At 33.9% G+C, this 17,808-nt stretch overlaps 1 protein-coding gene across 1 annotated transcript in view; it reads right to left on the bottom strand.

The window, feature by feature from the left end:
- alpha-Cat (catenin alpha) overlaps nucleotides 1–5,501 on the bottom strand; it is a 93,838-nt gene extending 88,337 nt beyond the window's left edge. Inside the window, exons 1-4 of the mRNA XM_068771088.1 lie at nucleotides 5,377–5,501; nucleotides 2,123–2,293; nucleotides 1,581–1,724; nucleotides 186–352 (exon numbers count right to left, since the gene is read on the bottom strand). Of these exons, the coding sequence (XP_068627189.1) occupies nucleotides 186–352; nucleotides 1,581–1,724; nucleotides 2,123–2,291 (480 nt within the window). The 5' untranslated portion in view covers nucleotides 2,292–2,293; nucleotides 5,377–5,501. The remainder of the gene's footprint in view (nucleotides 1–185; nucleotides 353–1,580; nucleotides 1,725–2,122; nucleotides 2,294–5,376) is intronic.
- Nucleotides 5,502–17,808: the final 12,307 nt, after the last annotated feature.

Genomic DNA, 17,808 nt, shown 5'->3' with positions numbered 1-17,808 from the left:
TGATGACGGAAACTTGAACGTTTGAGAATACACTAGAGAAAAAAAATATAAAATAATTAACCAATGTGATAATAGTGTGTGAAGCATTCCCAATGATTCCTCATCACACCTCACTCTTGTTGTTTTATGGTCTGATGTGTTCTTCATGACATCTCCCGTTACCTTAAAATGCTTTGTTAACTCACCGCCCTAAGCTTGGCCAGCAGTAGATGAACATCCACCATGTCAGCGAGGATCAGGAGGCGAGTGACAGCAGACAGTAGCGCACGTGCCGCGCGAACCATCGCACTTCGCACAGCCGACGCGCATGGTTCCTCGGAGAACTCCCGTGCAGCCAATGACATAGCCGCACCTGGTATACTGGTGGTTATAGTGCGACCGAAACCGCTGTACCACTCCTTAGGAAAACTCTAGGTAGAGGGCGAAGAAACATGGGCATAACTCCGTTCCCCCCATAAGGCGCGGTACAGCGATATTGGTAGCAGAAATATTATATTTATTTTTATTAAAATGTCTAATTTTAACAATAGGTATAACGGTGTTTGTTATATACAGTTATAATTTTCCTAAATAATTAAATACGTAAACATAATGTGAACATGATTTTTTTTATTTTATTTTCCCCAACCTAAAGCCACCACTTATCTGAAAATAATTATCAAAGGAAGCAAATGATACTTGTTGTAACAGCTCCTAGTAGATACCGGACTGTTTGTATTTCGTGCGACAGAGACAACGCTTTACGAAGCCGAAATTAGCCGATTGTCTCTTTCCAAAGGTCGATGTCCAATATTTATCAACGGGTATTGTAGCTATATTTACGTAAATTATTTTTTTTTTAAATTGTCACGTGTAAACACATCTTATTTACAATTGTCGATGAATTTAATCCTGTCTCTGCGGTTATTGCGGGAAATCCCCGGTGTATTTCCAAAAAAAAAATTAGACTCATGTAAACACATCTCTAGATACTACAGCTGTTCATACACAATTAAATAGTCTGTCTCTTTCGAATGCTTTAGGGCGGATGAAAGAGATTACATAATGAATATAGACAAATTCGTACGCAGTAATGTGTTGGCCAAACTTTTATTTGGCTGTGTGCCTATTGGCCAAATGACACTGCATTCATGTGTCAATCTTGTCATTTTAATATTGCACATATTAATCGCCGGGTACTATAATACACGTTCACATTATGACATTACTTATACGCCATTTTTACATATCTTCTTTCAGCCGATGGACATCCACTGCCAGGCTTGGGCCTTCTACAAAGGTCGCCACCATAACCGACCTTCCTGCGGCTACTTGTCGCCACTCGAGAAGCTTTCGACCCCTGCCACTTTAAACGAGCAATCCTTCAAGCTATATCGGTGACCTTTGTTCATCAGCGGAAACTCCGAGAATAACCACCTCAATTGCTCTCTAGGTAACCTCGAGTTATGTTATGAGGCATGTCTTAAGTGACCACATCTTGGATCCATATGCCATCAGTTCACTTGTACTGATAAAGAACTGAATTTTGAAGAAACAATTCATCAAGTGTTGAAGTTCAAAAAAAACCAAGTTGAACTCACCAGCCTTTCTGACTTCCTCCACAGCAGCCAGCATCTCTTGAGTGATCTCCGGGTTCTCGTAGGCTATGGTCTGACCGCGCTCGATGAAGATTTCAGTTGCCCGCTCCACTGTCGCCACCAGAGCACTGGCACGCTTCGATTTACCTGCTGGAAAGTGCCCCAAATCTTTAATAAACAGTCAATTATGACTTACCCATAGCTTCCAAAAAAAATGACTTCATTGCATTAGTAAATCTTTTCATATGGTGACCTCATCAGGCTATTTTAATATCTATATGTAAATGTAATCTTCTTCCTATCAACTCATATATGCCCACTACAAAGTATGCCTTGTACCAAAAGGTTACTATGTTACCAGTTTTAGACCAGACCCTAACAATGCTGTCCATACCCCCAGTGGGGTATATTACTAAAAGGCATAAACTTTTAGACATTATCAACCAAAATGGTTTGCAGATAATTGGATAAGATAAAAAAAACCAAATTCATCACCAAAATATTCTTCTGCAATCTCCGCTCCAACCCTTTACAATGTAACTCACCCCGCTTCTTCTTAGCTGCCTTGTCTTTGCTGTTCACCAGAGTGGTGACCTGCAGTACAAGTGGCTCCAGTGTACGCTCCACAGACGTGGTGCGGATCTCCAAGTTCTTGGGGTCCCATTTTAAAGTCAGCTGGCCCGTGGTGCCGTAGGGGTCCGTCAATGTCGCCATTCCTGTTAAAAATTTTAGAATACATAAAACATTATATCTACTATTGCAGATAGTTCAGGCACCGGAACATTCTCTGAAGACCTGAACAAGAGCATAGCAACACCACTAGCAACTTCACAGCGTTCCGAGCCTCCCTAATTGCTAGGATAGTAAGAAGATCTTCCATTTGAATTGTCTTCAACAGTAGGGAGATCACACCATTAACTCCAGATTAATATAAGAGTGTCACAAATATCTAATGAAGGTAAATAGTAACAACCTCGCAACACTACAGTGGATAAAAGGTCATACCGTCTCCAGAAGCAATGACGCTGTCTGAGCTGGTCTGGAGATAATTCAGCATGGTTGTTTACAACAAATAATTTCAGCCAAAGGATGTTCACAGCTGAACAATGTCCTCCACCATATATTTACAATGTGACCAATTGGAAATGTTCCACATCCATTTAATTCATTCCCATGCTTTATAAACACCTAAAAGAGATACATAACACCGCATGCTCCACAGCATTGAGGTAAACACTGTCTTGATCCAGCTCTTCATGAGGCACGAGTGATTCTTCAAGTACCTTCATGGTTAAAGATCAAGGACATTGCTAAATGCTCCTGTGAACCGGGTTTGTACCAGATCATAATGCATCTGATATCTGACAGTCCCACATTCAGAGGACTTTGATATGACTCTAAATGCCTGTTGGGCAAAAAGGTCAGCAAGGACAGCATCACCTCACTAATAAAAGATGACTGACAGGCTAGTATTCCTCAAATGCTGAAGATAGTAGAGGATACAATAAAAAAGATATAAAACAGATTCAGGTCGGGTAAGCATGCAAATAATCAGGAAGCAAAAAAAAAACAAAAATAAAATTGAAGAAATAAGAATAAAAACTGTAAACTGACAAATTGTGATAATTTGCTATAAATTAGCATATCAAATAAGAATGTATAATAGCACAAAATAAATATAAATCAAGGTAAATAGATATGATATTACTCAAATCTGTGATATTTAAGTAACAAAGCAAAGGAAGTTAGGTGATGAACAAAAATAAGTATGAAAGATAACAATAGAAAATTGTCAAAGAGAAGAAAATAGATAGATCATACAAAGAACAATAGAAGAATACCGAAATAAAAGACAAAGATAGTGAAAAAATCATTTTGGAATATTAAACCTTGTACAAGATATGGAGTGCAAAGGGTCCCATAACTGGGCCAATATAAAAATAGATGTATAATACTGATTCTAGACACAAATAGTATCTTTTTACATGGTTTTCATCTATATATAAATAATTTTTAAATGATATATCAATGACATTGTATAGTAATGCCATGCCACACTTTCTGTACATACATAGACATTACTTTTATGAAGCATAGAATATATACTTTCCTCATTCAAACATACTATTTGGATAAAAAAGTAATGTTAATTTGTTATTAAAAAGTAAATTCTTTATTTATTCTTTCAAATCGATTTCATCACCTTCAAAGTTATATCTGCGCGTGATAAAGAAATACTTTTACCAACACTTCTTCCCGTCTTTAAAACAATTGGAAGAGTCTTTTTCCAGTAAAACCTTTAAAACCTTCTTTGATTCTGTATTTATGTCCTCAATTGTGATAAAATAGTGTCCATGTCTTGGCATTTCGAGTTTGCTGAATAACCAGAAGTACCATGCAGCCAAACCAATAGAATATGGTGGTAAGGTAAGGTTTAACTCGGAGATAAGATAATTAAATCTTTCAATTTACACATGCTTCATAAATGTTATAGAAAGTCCTAATAAATCTAGAAAAAAATATATACCCCCTAATGCCTGGGAATTTTATATCACAATCTCATCTTACTTTTTCAATCACAATAGATATGATATAAGCTTCATCTTTATCTTTAGTGTTTGTCATGTCTGTAGCTATTCTTTTTATATATCTTAATACTTTCATAGACTATGATAATTTAGTCTATGGTATATGGTCATATATTTTTTCTTAGCTTAACTTGCAATAGGAGTGGTTGCAAGCAGACTGCATCCATTCTCAATAATAACCACTTTATTAATGACTGCTCACTGCATGAAAAATGATGATGAAAAATGCATGCGATGATCAAAAGCCAAACATGATACTCTCCACCATCCATCATGTAAAAGAATTAGCCTTCCAATGTTGCCATTGTTGGCGATCCGAGGTATGTTCAGTATCCTTTCTCCGATTGCCAAGTGGTCCACTCTGCCCTCCAATTTTCACTCTACACTTACTTTAGAAACAACAACAACAGACTCAACCAGGAAAGCCTTATGTTCACTACCTCATCATCCATTAGTGTGTAGGTATAATGTAGGTTTGGAAACCTGAACGCTTTAGTTTTTAGTATAGTTCATGATCCTTCCATTCCGAGAAATCATTGCGGATGAAGCTGCCCTTCCGTTCCAAGAACTCTATTCAGATGAAGCTGTAAAAGCCCTAGGGCTAACATCTCAGAGCTAATGCAAAGACATCCATTATGTCCAAACAACCTAAAAGAGGTTTTTGATGTTCCTTCTTGCTCTTGAACATCCTACACTATGCAAGTCAGTCATGTGGCCTGGCTACTGCTACTTTGACTTGCTAATCCGCTTGGCAATGCTAGTTTCTTTTGTTCATCTACGAATCTCGCGATTCCTGATTTGATAGCGTAAAGAAATCCCAAGTAAACCCATCTCCATGTCCCATTTACGTAAATATTGATATTTCTTGTTATTTAATGATGATAATTATATAAACAAATTCTTTATAAATATTGTTCCCACAACATATAGGTTGTATATTACATTAAATAAACAATTGAATGGTATGTGTCGATACGTTACAACTATTCGATTGTTTTGTACCTCAAGTGAAAGCATGACTCATTGAGTACTTACTTGGAAATATGAATATATATATGTTTTCTATAAAAACAGTATGACTTTCGAAATGACCGCGTGTGAAAAGTAAATATGAATCGTATATATGAGGCTGAATTATTGATACACTTATTGGAAGATTATTTTTAAATTTATAGAATGTATGTATAGTAACCGCTTGAGAAGATTTTTACCTTTTATAATTGATCAACGTTGTATATACTGAAGTTTTCTAAATAAAAAGTTTGCTTGATTCACGATTATTCTGTTTATTTAACAATAAATAACACAGGGAAGCAATGAAAACACAAATCGTATCACCAAGGTGTGTCAAAGCGCAACTGTGTTGCCATACCACTAAACAAATATGTGAAAGTGAAATTTAAAAGAATGTTGCCTTTTAATTATTATATTATTCTAAATAAGAATATATTATAATCTTACTATATTTACTTTACAAATATTTCGTTCGATATTAAATAGGTTTTGAATCGTGATTTCTGAAAAATAGTATATAGTTTTAAAGGCAATATGCCTTTAATGATATAAAGCAATACAATGTCATACTTAAAGAGAGATTATTCAAATATGTAATAATACTTCTTATTAAACAAGTTACAAATTATATATGTCATTATATTTAATTTATAAAAGTTTAAATGTTTAATTAGATTTTGAACTTTGGATATTCGTTAAATCTTAAAATTAATTTGTAAAAAAATTGACATAAAGAAATTTAACTTCACCAACGAATTTTAAGCATTAAAATAATACGTTGCTTTAAATGTAATAATATTTTTTATAAAGCACATTTATATTGCGATTTACTTAATTTTATTTAAGATTGGCAATCGTTCTTTACTATTTTTATTAAAATTTCGAGCTCGATTATGACAGAAATGAAGCTAATATATATATAATGAGGCTATAAAAAGGCAATAAAAATTGTTGTATAGTGAATATATTTATTTAAAACATTGTTAAATATATTTTAAATCAGATAAAACAACAATAAAACATGAACTTTTGGTGCAACCAATATAACAAGGATACATTGCAACACTACAGACAACTTTAATTATATGTATACTAGATGGCGTTACACAACAATATAGAATTGTTTTTCATACATTAAATAACGCCATTATACGTACATAAAATGACTACAATACAAAAACAAATAAAAAGAAATTGTTGTGATGGCTTGATCAAGAAATTAAACCTTGATTTAATATTACCAATTCCAAAATGTTTCCTTTACTAAATATTCATAAAACTATTTTATTGCACTATTTAAATTGCCTAATTCTTTCTTCGTTAACATTATGTCAGCTGTTATTTAAACATATTTAGATAAAATTTTAATAATAATGCTTTGTAGACCAACAATAGAGGACTATCACTTGCGATTGTTGGTCGCGAGTTCAATCCTCGGGATACAACCATATATAAATCACACTTTATGTTTTAATTTTACGGGTTTGCCATTGCTTACAATGTTTTCATAGGATGATTTTGTACTGCGCCGCGCTTATTTAATGTCGGTAGAGCAGTATCTGTTTAACCTTGACACTTCAAAGATGGCGCTGTTAACAATGGTGTCCAGTGCGGTCGCCGGTCGGTAAAGCAGTTGGTATTTGTGCAGAATAAACTTTTAAAATGAATCGACAATTGAAATAATAATTTTTAATAATGTTTCTCTGTTTTCAAAACAACGCATTATTGTTTATTTGAAGCATATACCTATATGGTGGAGAGATATTGTCTTATATATATGATATTATATTTATATATATATATATATATATAATTATAGTTTTGGCCACTACTATATTTATATGAGATTTTTTGGTATCTTCCTTGATATTTTGCTTCTTTTTTAGATTTTTTCTGCTCTTTCTCTTTAATACTATTTACTTATCTCATCTACCTTCATTAATTTATATCTGCACTGTCCAAAGGGGTAACTGGTGAAAAACACCTTCACCATTAGGTTGCCCATTACGTTTATATAATTAATAAATAAAAAATAAGAATAAATAATTGTAGAACACTGGATTGAAGACGAAGGAAATGAGGCGAAAGTATGAAAAGGAATGGGAGGTGTGAAGCAAAAAAAGCCGTTTTGGTCACCTATATACCGTTGCGTGTTTTTATTTCGAAAAATGACTTTTATTTATATGTGCGAATAAGAGCGATCTATTTAGCGTCCCTCTCGCACACTATAATATGTGTCGCATAAAACGCGCGTTCGCGGGAAGCCGGTCCTCAGTAGCTGTCGAACGGCGTATGCGAGCGGAGCTGTCACAAGAAGGACGAAAGATTTTTATATAAATAGAGACCCTACATCCTTGATAGGGGTTGAACGAAGGACCCAGAAGACAGAACCATAAAAAACACTGCAGCAGATATATGCTGACCCAGAGAGGCTCGACCATGATCAATTATATCACATAACCCCTTGTAGGGTTCATTAGAACGCACCCAAATTTATTATCTATGAACGCATCTGTTTTGGCATGCTCCTTCTTACACTCGGGACATCTAGCTCACTCTCTGACGCGCCGCGCTACCGAGCGGACGTGTCGCTTCAACCGCTGTTCAACAAAGGATATACTTGTAACTCAGATTGAGATTTCTTGTTCTGTGATATATTAAGTTTAACCATTCGGCAAGTGTTTTTCTTTACATCGAATTATCTATTATGGGACGAGGGGCCTGTACTGACGACCAACCCTTACCCTGATACCACAACGGAATGATAGATCTCTCATATAGGAGCATACTATAAGCCATGGATGCACAGACCGCGGCCCACCGGTCGAATACTGGTGGCCCGCCGACAGCAAAAATAATACTCTCGTGCATTCGAAAAATATTGAATTCTATTCCAGAATAAAACCAACCGGCACGGCTTCGAGTGCCGGTCTGGCGTTGAAATCAGGGAGGAGGCAATAGCCTCCCTGATAGGCGAAAAAGAAACTAGGAAAGAATTCCTCGCTTGTTGCAAGAAAATAGTTAAAAACGTTATACAAAAAAAATAAAAATCCAAATATAAAATAAGAAATGTGATAAAATAAAACTCAAATGTGATATATAATGTATTATATAAAAAAAGTAAAAATGTAATAAGAAAAGAGGAAAGAATGATAGATGAACAGAGCAAAAGGGTAAGAAAGTAGAAATGTAACATGAAAGATAGATAACAGACCGAAAGAGAAAGTAAAATATGAAAGAAGAGAGAGAAAATAAAAAATCATGTGAAAAATTAAATTGCAAATAAAGTCCCTGTCCCACCATAAATAGGGGTACGAGAGGCCCCCAATAGCGGGGGTATAAAAAAAAAGAATAAAACCAAAAAAATTTAATTACCTGTACTTCTGGCGGCCGGCCCGCCATCAGTTCATGATTTGCCCGAGTGGCCCCTAGTCTTAATAAGTCTGTGCGACTATGCTACAAGTGAACAATGGGCATTGGACGAACTATGAGGAGTGTGAAGCAAGAAGCTGTAGGAGTGGTCGTAGTACTGTAGCTTCTTGTTCTTCGGTAGCTTCTTGTTCTTCGGTAGCCTCTTGTTCGTCGGTTGTTTCTTGTTCGTCGGTTGCTTCTTGATGTGTTAGCTATATTCTAATGTTGACCACCTCCGCTAGCCCTTATAATGAGCGCGGAGACTCTCAACAGCGCGATGCAGATTTTCGTTGCGTCTACTGTGGCGCCATCTGTCATGTATCTGTTTCACTGCCGCCGCCGCCATGCGATTGACAGTCACGTGGGTAAGAGCTTGGTGTTTGAGTGTCGCGCGATATACACGCCACATCAATGCCTACAATTACCTGCAGGCTTTATAGATCTTAACACGTCATGGTATTTTAACCCTTTCGTTACCGCAGTACGTTCCGTCTAAGTGACGCTAGTGAACTGGGCAGCGAAGTGTGCACATTGGCGGTAGGCCGATGCACGAATTTTCTCATTTATGTTACATATTTAAATATTTTACTTGTATATTAATTTAAAATGGACGTCAGGATAATACTTAGTACACTTATCCCCCGATTTACACGGTACTTGTATTACATGTTTTCGCTTTTACACGGTTTTCCAAATAAGTTTTTTTTTTGTTTTAATGACCAATTTTATTACCATCTCTCATAATGTAAATATTTCTGCTTCAAACATCGAATCGGCACAAATAACTTCGAGTGATGAAAGTGAATTCGAACATTCAATTCGGAAAAAAAGAATGAGCGTAATTTCTGACAGTGATAAAGGATAATAAAACACATTTACTTTTATTTTTTATTCTTCTGTTTAATATATATTGTAATTAAATAAAAAACAGTGCGTCCGTAATATATTAAATATTTTAACTTGTCAATGCATTTTATTTTTATTTCTGTGTACACTAAAAGTATTGAAATAAATCACAACAACTGTTAAATAGCAAAATTATGCATTTTTTGCAAGCTTTTCGATTTACACGGTTTTGACTTGGAAATTTTTAATTTTCGATTTACACTTTTTTCTCAGGAACGTATCTATCGTGTAAATCGGGGGATAGGTGTAATTTATTTGTCTGTGATAAATCTTAAAACAGGGATACATATAAGCACGCATTACAAAGTGGACGCCGACTAACTCCGGCGCTAGTAACAAAAGGGTTAAGAAATATATATTCTAAGAGATCGCCGGCGACATTATTCAATCTAGTTCACGAACCCTTCCGCTCCGTGAACTCAGTACCGATGAAGCTGTAAAAGCCTTAGGGCTAACAGCATTAACATCTTCAGAAACAATAGAATAGAGATTATTGAGGCAAAATTTATTTTGATCTGATGTTTCCTGATCATATATAAAGGAAAATATAACAAAATCGTTAATTACACCGCAATATTTATTGTATTCATTTATATATAATTCCTGGCATATCTAAATAAATATACATATTGCGTATCGAAGAAACTAATCTAATGTCGTTTTAAAAATCGACCAATATTTAGCCACTTCCGCACATAATTTTCCGCTGATAAATGCGTATGCGGCAAACGATGCGAATTACACAACTGTCACCACCAAATCACTCAACACGTGTTTCACCCCTCCACGGGGCACCTTCAGGAGTTATGTTACACCGATTAGTGCCAAACGCAGTCTCTGTTGTTGTTGAGCTGGCGGGCGGTGCAATTTGTTGCACGACTACCACTGCATGTGCGGAAGTGGCTAAATATTGGTCCTTTTCTTACTTAGGATGGACTTCCGCAAAATAACGCCTGATTCCATTAAATGTTTTAAAAATCATCTAAGGAATATATTTTCTTAATGCCTTTTTCCCCTGTTGGACATATGCCTATCCCATTGATTTCCAATAGAACCGGTTGGAAAATTACCACGTTTTACGTTGCGCTTGTCGCATCACTCCAGAATATTAAGTTTCTTGCAGCCATATATAGCCATAGCCATATTTCTATGCCCTGTTTAGCCTGCTCACTTCTCTGATGTCTCCATCTCGCAGAAAAATTCCAAGCATAGCTGTCTCCTTGGTTCGTTAAGCGACAATAAGTTTGCGAATGACACTACAAGAGAGAGAAACAACGTTTTTATTTACAAACCTATTAACAGCAAGTAACTTTAGAAACACTCAAATATATTATCTCGTACATTGTAATTAAAATACAATATTTACAAACGACATTACGTTCGAAAAGGCACTGTAATAACATATTAAACAAAGCATGTGAAGTGAACTGACAACACTGAACACTACGCGGAATGACGTCGGTAAACAAGATGGCGGACGCCGCTAGCGCGAATTCGCGCGCTTAGTCTAAGTGCATGACATCCGTTGTGAACCAACTATATAAACAAGGAATCGTATTTGCGATGTAAATATAATTTTCCCACAGAAATATGTAAGTGATAAAATGTGTACAAGATTGGTCATTCGACTAAATGTCACTTATATGCGTGGGCATTCCACCGAAGATGATCATACCTGCTCCGCCCGTATACAGCAACTTCCGGGGACTTTAGCTATGTCATCGGTCTACCTAGTGGGAGCTATACCCATGCCACGTCTACCAGCTGGTCTTTACTAAAAACTTACAGCACCAACGTTCGATATATATATTTAAAAATCATTTATATAATTTTAAAACTGTAAAGCTTGGAAATGGATTCCTAAAATTACCGCAAGTTGGTTATATTTTTGATAGTGTTCATAGAAAAACACTATTTTTTTGTTCTGATACATAACTACAGATGTTGCAAAAGTAATGTCATAATTTGAATCGGCAGCCATTTTATTATTGCGCTCATTTGATGGCATCTTGAATTATTGCTCGCGAAACATTTGGCTACGAATTATTATTATTACGCAATAGCTTCTTCAGTGTTAGCCTTTAAGGCTTCTAAGGTGCGTGGTATGTTGCGGTAAACGCCAGAAAAACGATGACAAAATAAACACTGCTTTAAAGCAACAAATTGAAATTTTTTCTAATAAGCAGTGTCAATAATTTTACGCTTTTGAGTTATGTATCGCTCCATAGCTTATTGACATCCCTTTCTCTATATATCTACATCATAAATGTCAAAGCGCAGTGACATTTGGCGCCATTTTGTAAAAATTAAGTCGCGTTCACATTATGACAATACTTTTGCTCCACCTGTTATTTGGCTCTTAATTAGATCAGTATCTTTTTCGTATTTCAAAATCGGCTTGTACTAAAATCAAAAATTACAAAACATATATAACTTTTACATTTCTCATGTATAGCATATATAGCTTATACATCATAGATGTCAAAGCGCAGTGACATATGGCGCCATTTTGTAAAAATTAAGTCGCGTTCACATTATGACATTACTTTTGCGCCACCTGTTATTTAGCTGTGAATTAGGTCAATGTCTTTTTCCGTATTTCAAAATTGGCTTGAACTAAAATCGAAAAATTTCTAAACATATATAACTTTTACATTTCAAACATTTTTTCAAACACGTGTTGAGTGATTTAACGGTCGCAGTTGAGTAATTCGCATTGTTTGCCGCATGCGCATTTAATGGAATTAGGCGTTACCTTGCGGAAGTCTATCTTAAGTAAGAAAAGGACCAATATTTAGCCACTTCCGCACATGCAATGGGTTCGCGGGCGGTGCATTTCATTGCACGACTACCATTGCATGTGCGGAAGTGGCTAAATATTGGTCCTTTTCTTACTTAGGTTCAGAAGTGTCCAGCGGTAAGAACTGGAACCTTCTTTCGTGTTTTTATTTATTATAGTCAATCTAGGGTAGAGGGAGATGTCCACCAGTGGGCAACTTACAGCTAAAATAATAACATTTAGATTTGTTTATAGCAAAACCAACTATTGACATATATATTAGTTATTAACAAAATATAATAGTCATATATATATTGTAATATTAATTATATATTTATTATATAAATAAATAAATATCAAATGTTTTTTCTTAAGTATCTAAAACAAATTTGGGAGTAATAAACATTTATTGTTTGTCGTACCTTGGCGAACGAATTTGCAAAAAACGCAACGGACAGACAAGCGAACTTAAAATATCTTTTGTTAAAATATTACAATAGATAAACGGTATAGGAGATTAAGTATATAGATCTATAATTATGTTTTTGTTTAACTTTTACGTTGACATTGAATATTTTTAACTATTTAAAATTTATATATTTTTCTGCGTGACTGCCTGAACGTAATATATACATAGTATGATAGACTCATATATTATAATTATAGGTGATAAAGCTATAAATGGAGTGAATAAATAGCTTATTTGTAAATTGACATATGGTACATAATATAGTAAGGAAAATTGATTTAAAATTTATCTAACTCTATATATTGTACTGATATATCTTATTATTCTGTATTAATATAGCGTATTTCATTGTGATCACTTTACAAAGGATGATTATAAATATAAAAGTTTTTTGCACACAAATTAGCTATATATATACGCAATTAAAGTTTTTAAACCTATATCTAAACAAACCATACGTGTCATATACACAGAGTATATGTACACTCTGTATATGTATATATACAGGATGTTAACACATATATATTTACATATATATATATATATATATAAAAATGAAAGATTTGTCAATGAAATGTAGTCATTACGAGTTTATTTATGTTTCTTGTATTCATCAAGTGTCTGTCACTATTTCTATATAAGTATTTGAATAACAATTAAAACGACACAAAGGTTATGGTGTAATATAATATGTCAGGTTAGTACCCGGACCCCGGGGAATGATTACCTGGTTTTTTGGTCATAAAATGTCCATTTTGCAACCTTCTCTGTCTGTGTCATCGGCCAGTATTTTTTTATGAATCCTACTGTCACTATTCAATTGTAAACATTCTATGTTTAATTTTATATACACCAATAGCTAACTCTGCGTCGTGGTTACGTTCCAAAAAAACACGACGCAAAGTGAATTAAGATTTTCTATAGCAAACCATGTAAAGATCGAAGATAGGTTCCAGGTTCACGCAAATACTAATTTTTAAAAAAAAATTGTACAAAGTAAACATTTAAAAACAAAAATAATATAACTCTGCCAATAAATAGATTGGAAAAATATATAACTTTTTTGTAATCTGAAACAACACGTTAAAATTTATATAAATTTATTATTCTCTTTAAAAAAGCACAATACACTACGTAATTGAAAGTGAACATAATATAAAATTAGCAAAACAAAGTGAAAATAAAACTGTACTGAAAATGCCTTGATTTGTAGTTAGAAAGGGAATCCCCGAGTTTTGATGAAATAGCGCGATTAGAAACAAAAGTGTTGCCATCTTTTAGAAAAAAAAGAAAATTTTAAAGAACAACTCAACCTCGAAAATCTAACGACGCACAGTGAAAACTAGTACTAATAAAGCAGCTACGCAACTTCGAAAAATACGGAAAACGAAACGACGCAAAGCGGGGTATTGGTGTACATTTACTTATATAGGTACGCCTGAAGTACTTATAAATTAAAAGTTACCGTATAAATAATAGTTTAATGTGTTCCTTCATAGGTGACATGATATTAAAAATTTACTGTGTACAACAATGCAGAAAGATCAGACATTATTACGTAAGAGGGAATATCTGGCTTGCGACTTTAAACAATAAAAGAGCTATATGAAAATATGCCTAATAATACTTAATTAAAAATAAATGATATTTGTAAATAATAAATAGTTTTTATTTCTGAAAGCTCCCCATATGTTTGGTACAATTGTTATCCATATTATAATTTTATTAATTATCAGAAATTACAATTATAATTAAAATAAAAATAGGTTGAGGTCTAGTCAAAACTAAATAAAAATAATTCTTCATCATTGAATAAATGAAAAAACAATAAAAGTAGTGGTTATTAAGCATTTATATGTTTTAGTAAAATTAATAAATAAATCTGATATGAATACAATGTTTGTGTACAGCGCCATCTAGTAGCGGCGATAGGAAACATATGCTATTGTCAATAAAAATTTGATTTAGCGCCATCTAGTGAATTTTCCATAACATTATATACGTCAGGCGTTGTTTGAAAGCTATTCTGGCAAATTGTATTAGACGTCAGTAGCCGATATTGTAACAGGATATGTAAACAGAAAGAAATACTTATATATTATATATACTAAGAACAAATAGAACAATAATTCAAGACGTCAACAAACCTTTCCCTAAATCAGTGTATTGTTGAAATGGTTTTTAAAGACTGTAAGAGCCGCGAATGGTATTAAAAGCAGACAATTTAACAAATATTCTGTTATAAGAACTGCAGATTCCTGAGATAGGAGAATGTAGCCCAACTTTTGTCCAGTAATGGGTCCCACGCAGGATGATTTTCATAAGCCATATTACAGATTTTTAATATTGAAGATATACAATAAATAATTTAAATATAGATTGAAGGTATTGAATCGTTTTTAAATATCTCAGATCTTACTGCGTAGAACAGGGAGAAATTTTAGAGGCCAAACACAGAGTGTTTCACTCTGTGTTTGGCACTAATCGGTGTAACATAACTCCTGAAGATAGCCCGTGGAGGGGTGAAACACGTGTTGAGTAATTTGGCGGTGGCGGTTGTGTGATTCGCATTGTTTGCCGCTTACGCATTTATCAGCGGGCTGGCGGGCGGTGCACTTTGTTGCACGACTACCACTGCATGTGCGGAAGTGGCTAAATATTGGTCTTTTTCTTACTTAGGACTGACTTCCGCGAGGTAACGCCTGATTCCATTAAATACAAGTCAAAATTCGCGCGAATTATCAACAAGTGACAGCTTAAACCGATATCTTGTCATCGTTTGAGTCAAGTCCATTGTTTTTCAATCTCTTATGTGCCATGCGCCACCTTCTTCTTATAGTACGAAGAAATCGTTTTAAAATAAGAATTATTTTCGTCTCTGTACATTGTAACATATTTCATAATTATCATTTTATAAAGCGTGTTTGTAAATAGGTTAATATATATATATATATATATATATATATATATATATATATATATATATATATATATATAGGTTATATATATATACATACTAGCAGATCCCGCAAACGCTTTGCAAAAAAAAATATATAAAAAAATATAGAGTTACAAAAAAGGTAAATATTTTTCCAATTTATTTATTGGCGGAGTTATATTATTTTTGTTTTTTAAATGTTTACTTTGTTTAATTTTCTTTTTAAAAAGTAGTATTTTCGGAACCCTGGAACATATCTTCGATCTTTACATGGTTCGCTATAGAAAATCTTAATTCACTTTGCGGCGTTTCAATTTGCGTCGTGTTTTTTTGGAACGTAACCACGACGCAAAGTGAGGTATTGGTGTAACACGAATAGATCTTTTCTGCGATACATATGTCATGTTTTTTATACCAGAAATGGTAGCTATCTCTAGATGGAACGACGACATCAGGACTCAGGAGCGGTCATCGTGTTCTATGGGTTGAAAAGAAGACATTCTAATTAAAAAATACAAAATGTATAACAATACAAGAATAAAAGATTATCGACGTACTGTTCAAGTTCTAAAACTAAACAATGTGTCTTTGGGAACATCTGTTTTAGGAATTTTTTTTACTAAACATTCTGTATTGCCAGTGAAAGGTACGACCCGATTTTTTTCCTTGCCACTTGTTTAAGTTTCAAAACAAATGTAGGTATAATGCGGAGAGAGATAGAAAGATATTTCTGCAAAAGCAAATTTCTCAGATATATCTACATATTTAAGCGTCTAGTGCGTATATATTTTTAATACAAAATATATTTTAACTACAGTAATATCCCGCTTTACGCGACCCCGTTATACGCGGTTTCACTATAACGCGAATTGCAAATTTCGCGCTCAAATGCCTCGAATTACGCAAAAGAGTGCGTATAAATATAATGTAGTCATCAACTTCTCTATGGTGTCTTGACTATCTGTCGAACAATTAAAAACAGTGTTGGGTGTTATGAACGCATTTTACAAGAACGTAAACAAAACGTTACCCAAAAGACAATAGATGTATTTTTCCGTAAAAAATAAGAGTATGTGTTGCATAGTGTTCCTAGAATTAAAGTGATTGATTAAAATGATTTGTATTTTTTTGTAATAATTTTTGACTGTGTTTAATCATAAACCTCGTTGTACGCGAATTTCAGTAAACGCGATTTATTTTTGGAACGTATCCCTCGCGTAAAGCGGGGTATTACTGTATATTGATGTATATATAAATATAATCATATATATAATCCTTTTACAAATTTTATATGTCACAGGATTTTACTATGTCAAACTAGAGGGACATAGTTGCCGTCAATCCCACTAGTGGGAAGCCTACCCACGAGAACCTTGCTCTGTATACTCTAACCACTGTTCTTCGAGATGTATCAGTGACTTTGGTTCTTCTGGTCGTATGTGACCACGTATCGGATCCATATGTCATCATTGACAAATCATCGTTCAGAAATTGACAACAACCTTTGTCAAAATGACACAGGTTGATTAGATATAAATATAAAAGCCTTAATTGTTGGTGTAATATCTCATTTGTTGTCAAAAAAACAATTGTTTATTAATAATAAACACTGTAATAATAATATAATAAAAGCGTTTTTAATTCATATTACTACATATGAAAATTAATTATTATTTATTATCTGTGCATACAGACTATACCGCCAGAAGTTATTGACCTATCGAATTAAAATAGATAATATAAATTAATTTTTTTATTTTATACAGAATGATTATAAATAGATTTAAAATTTATAAAGAATTTTGCATACAAACGAGCTATACATTCACTTCATTATATATTTTATAATTATAATAAATCAACATGTATATCTTGATTTCTAAAGACTTTAGTTTGGTAAAATAAATATGGAATAATATATTTATTATATGAAAATAGATGCCACAATAGATGGAACGGTAATATGGTAAAAGTAGCAGGAAATCACTTCGTATAGTGTGATTATAAATCTAATATATAAAATTCTCGTGTCACGGTGTTCGAACTTGAACTCCTCTGAAACGGCTTGACCGATTTTTACCAAATTTTATATGCGTATTCAGTAGGTCTGAGAATCGGCTACTATC

The sequence above is a fragment of the Battus philenor genome, unplaced genomic scaffold (assembly GCF_028537555.1).
Source record: "Battus philenor isolate CCGP_79_NKW_IND1 unplaced genomic scaffold, ilBatPhil1.0.hap1 SCAF_30, whole genome shotgun sequence".
Taxonomy (NCBI): Eukaryota; Metazoa; Arthropoda; class Insecta; order Lepidoptera; family Papilionidae; genus Battus; species Battus philenor.
Note: the sequence above shows the minus strand (reverse complement) of the source record. Positions and strands in the feature narration are given on the sequence as shown.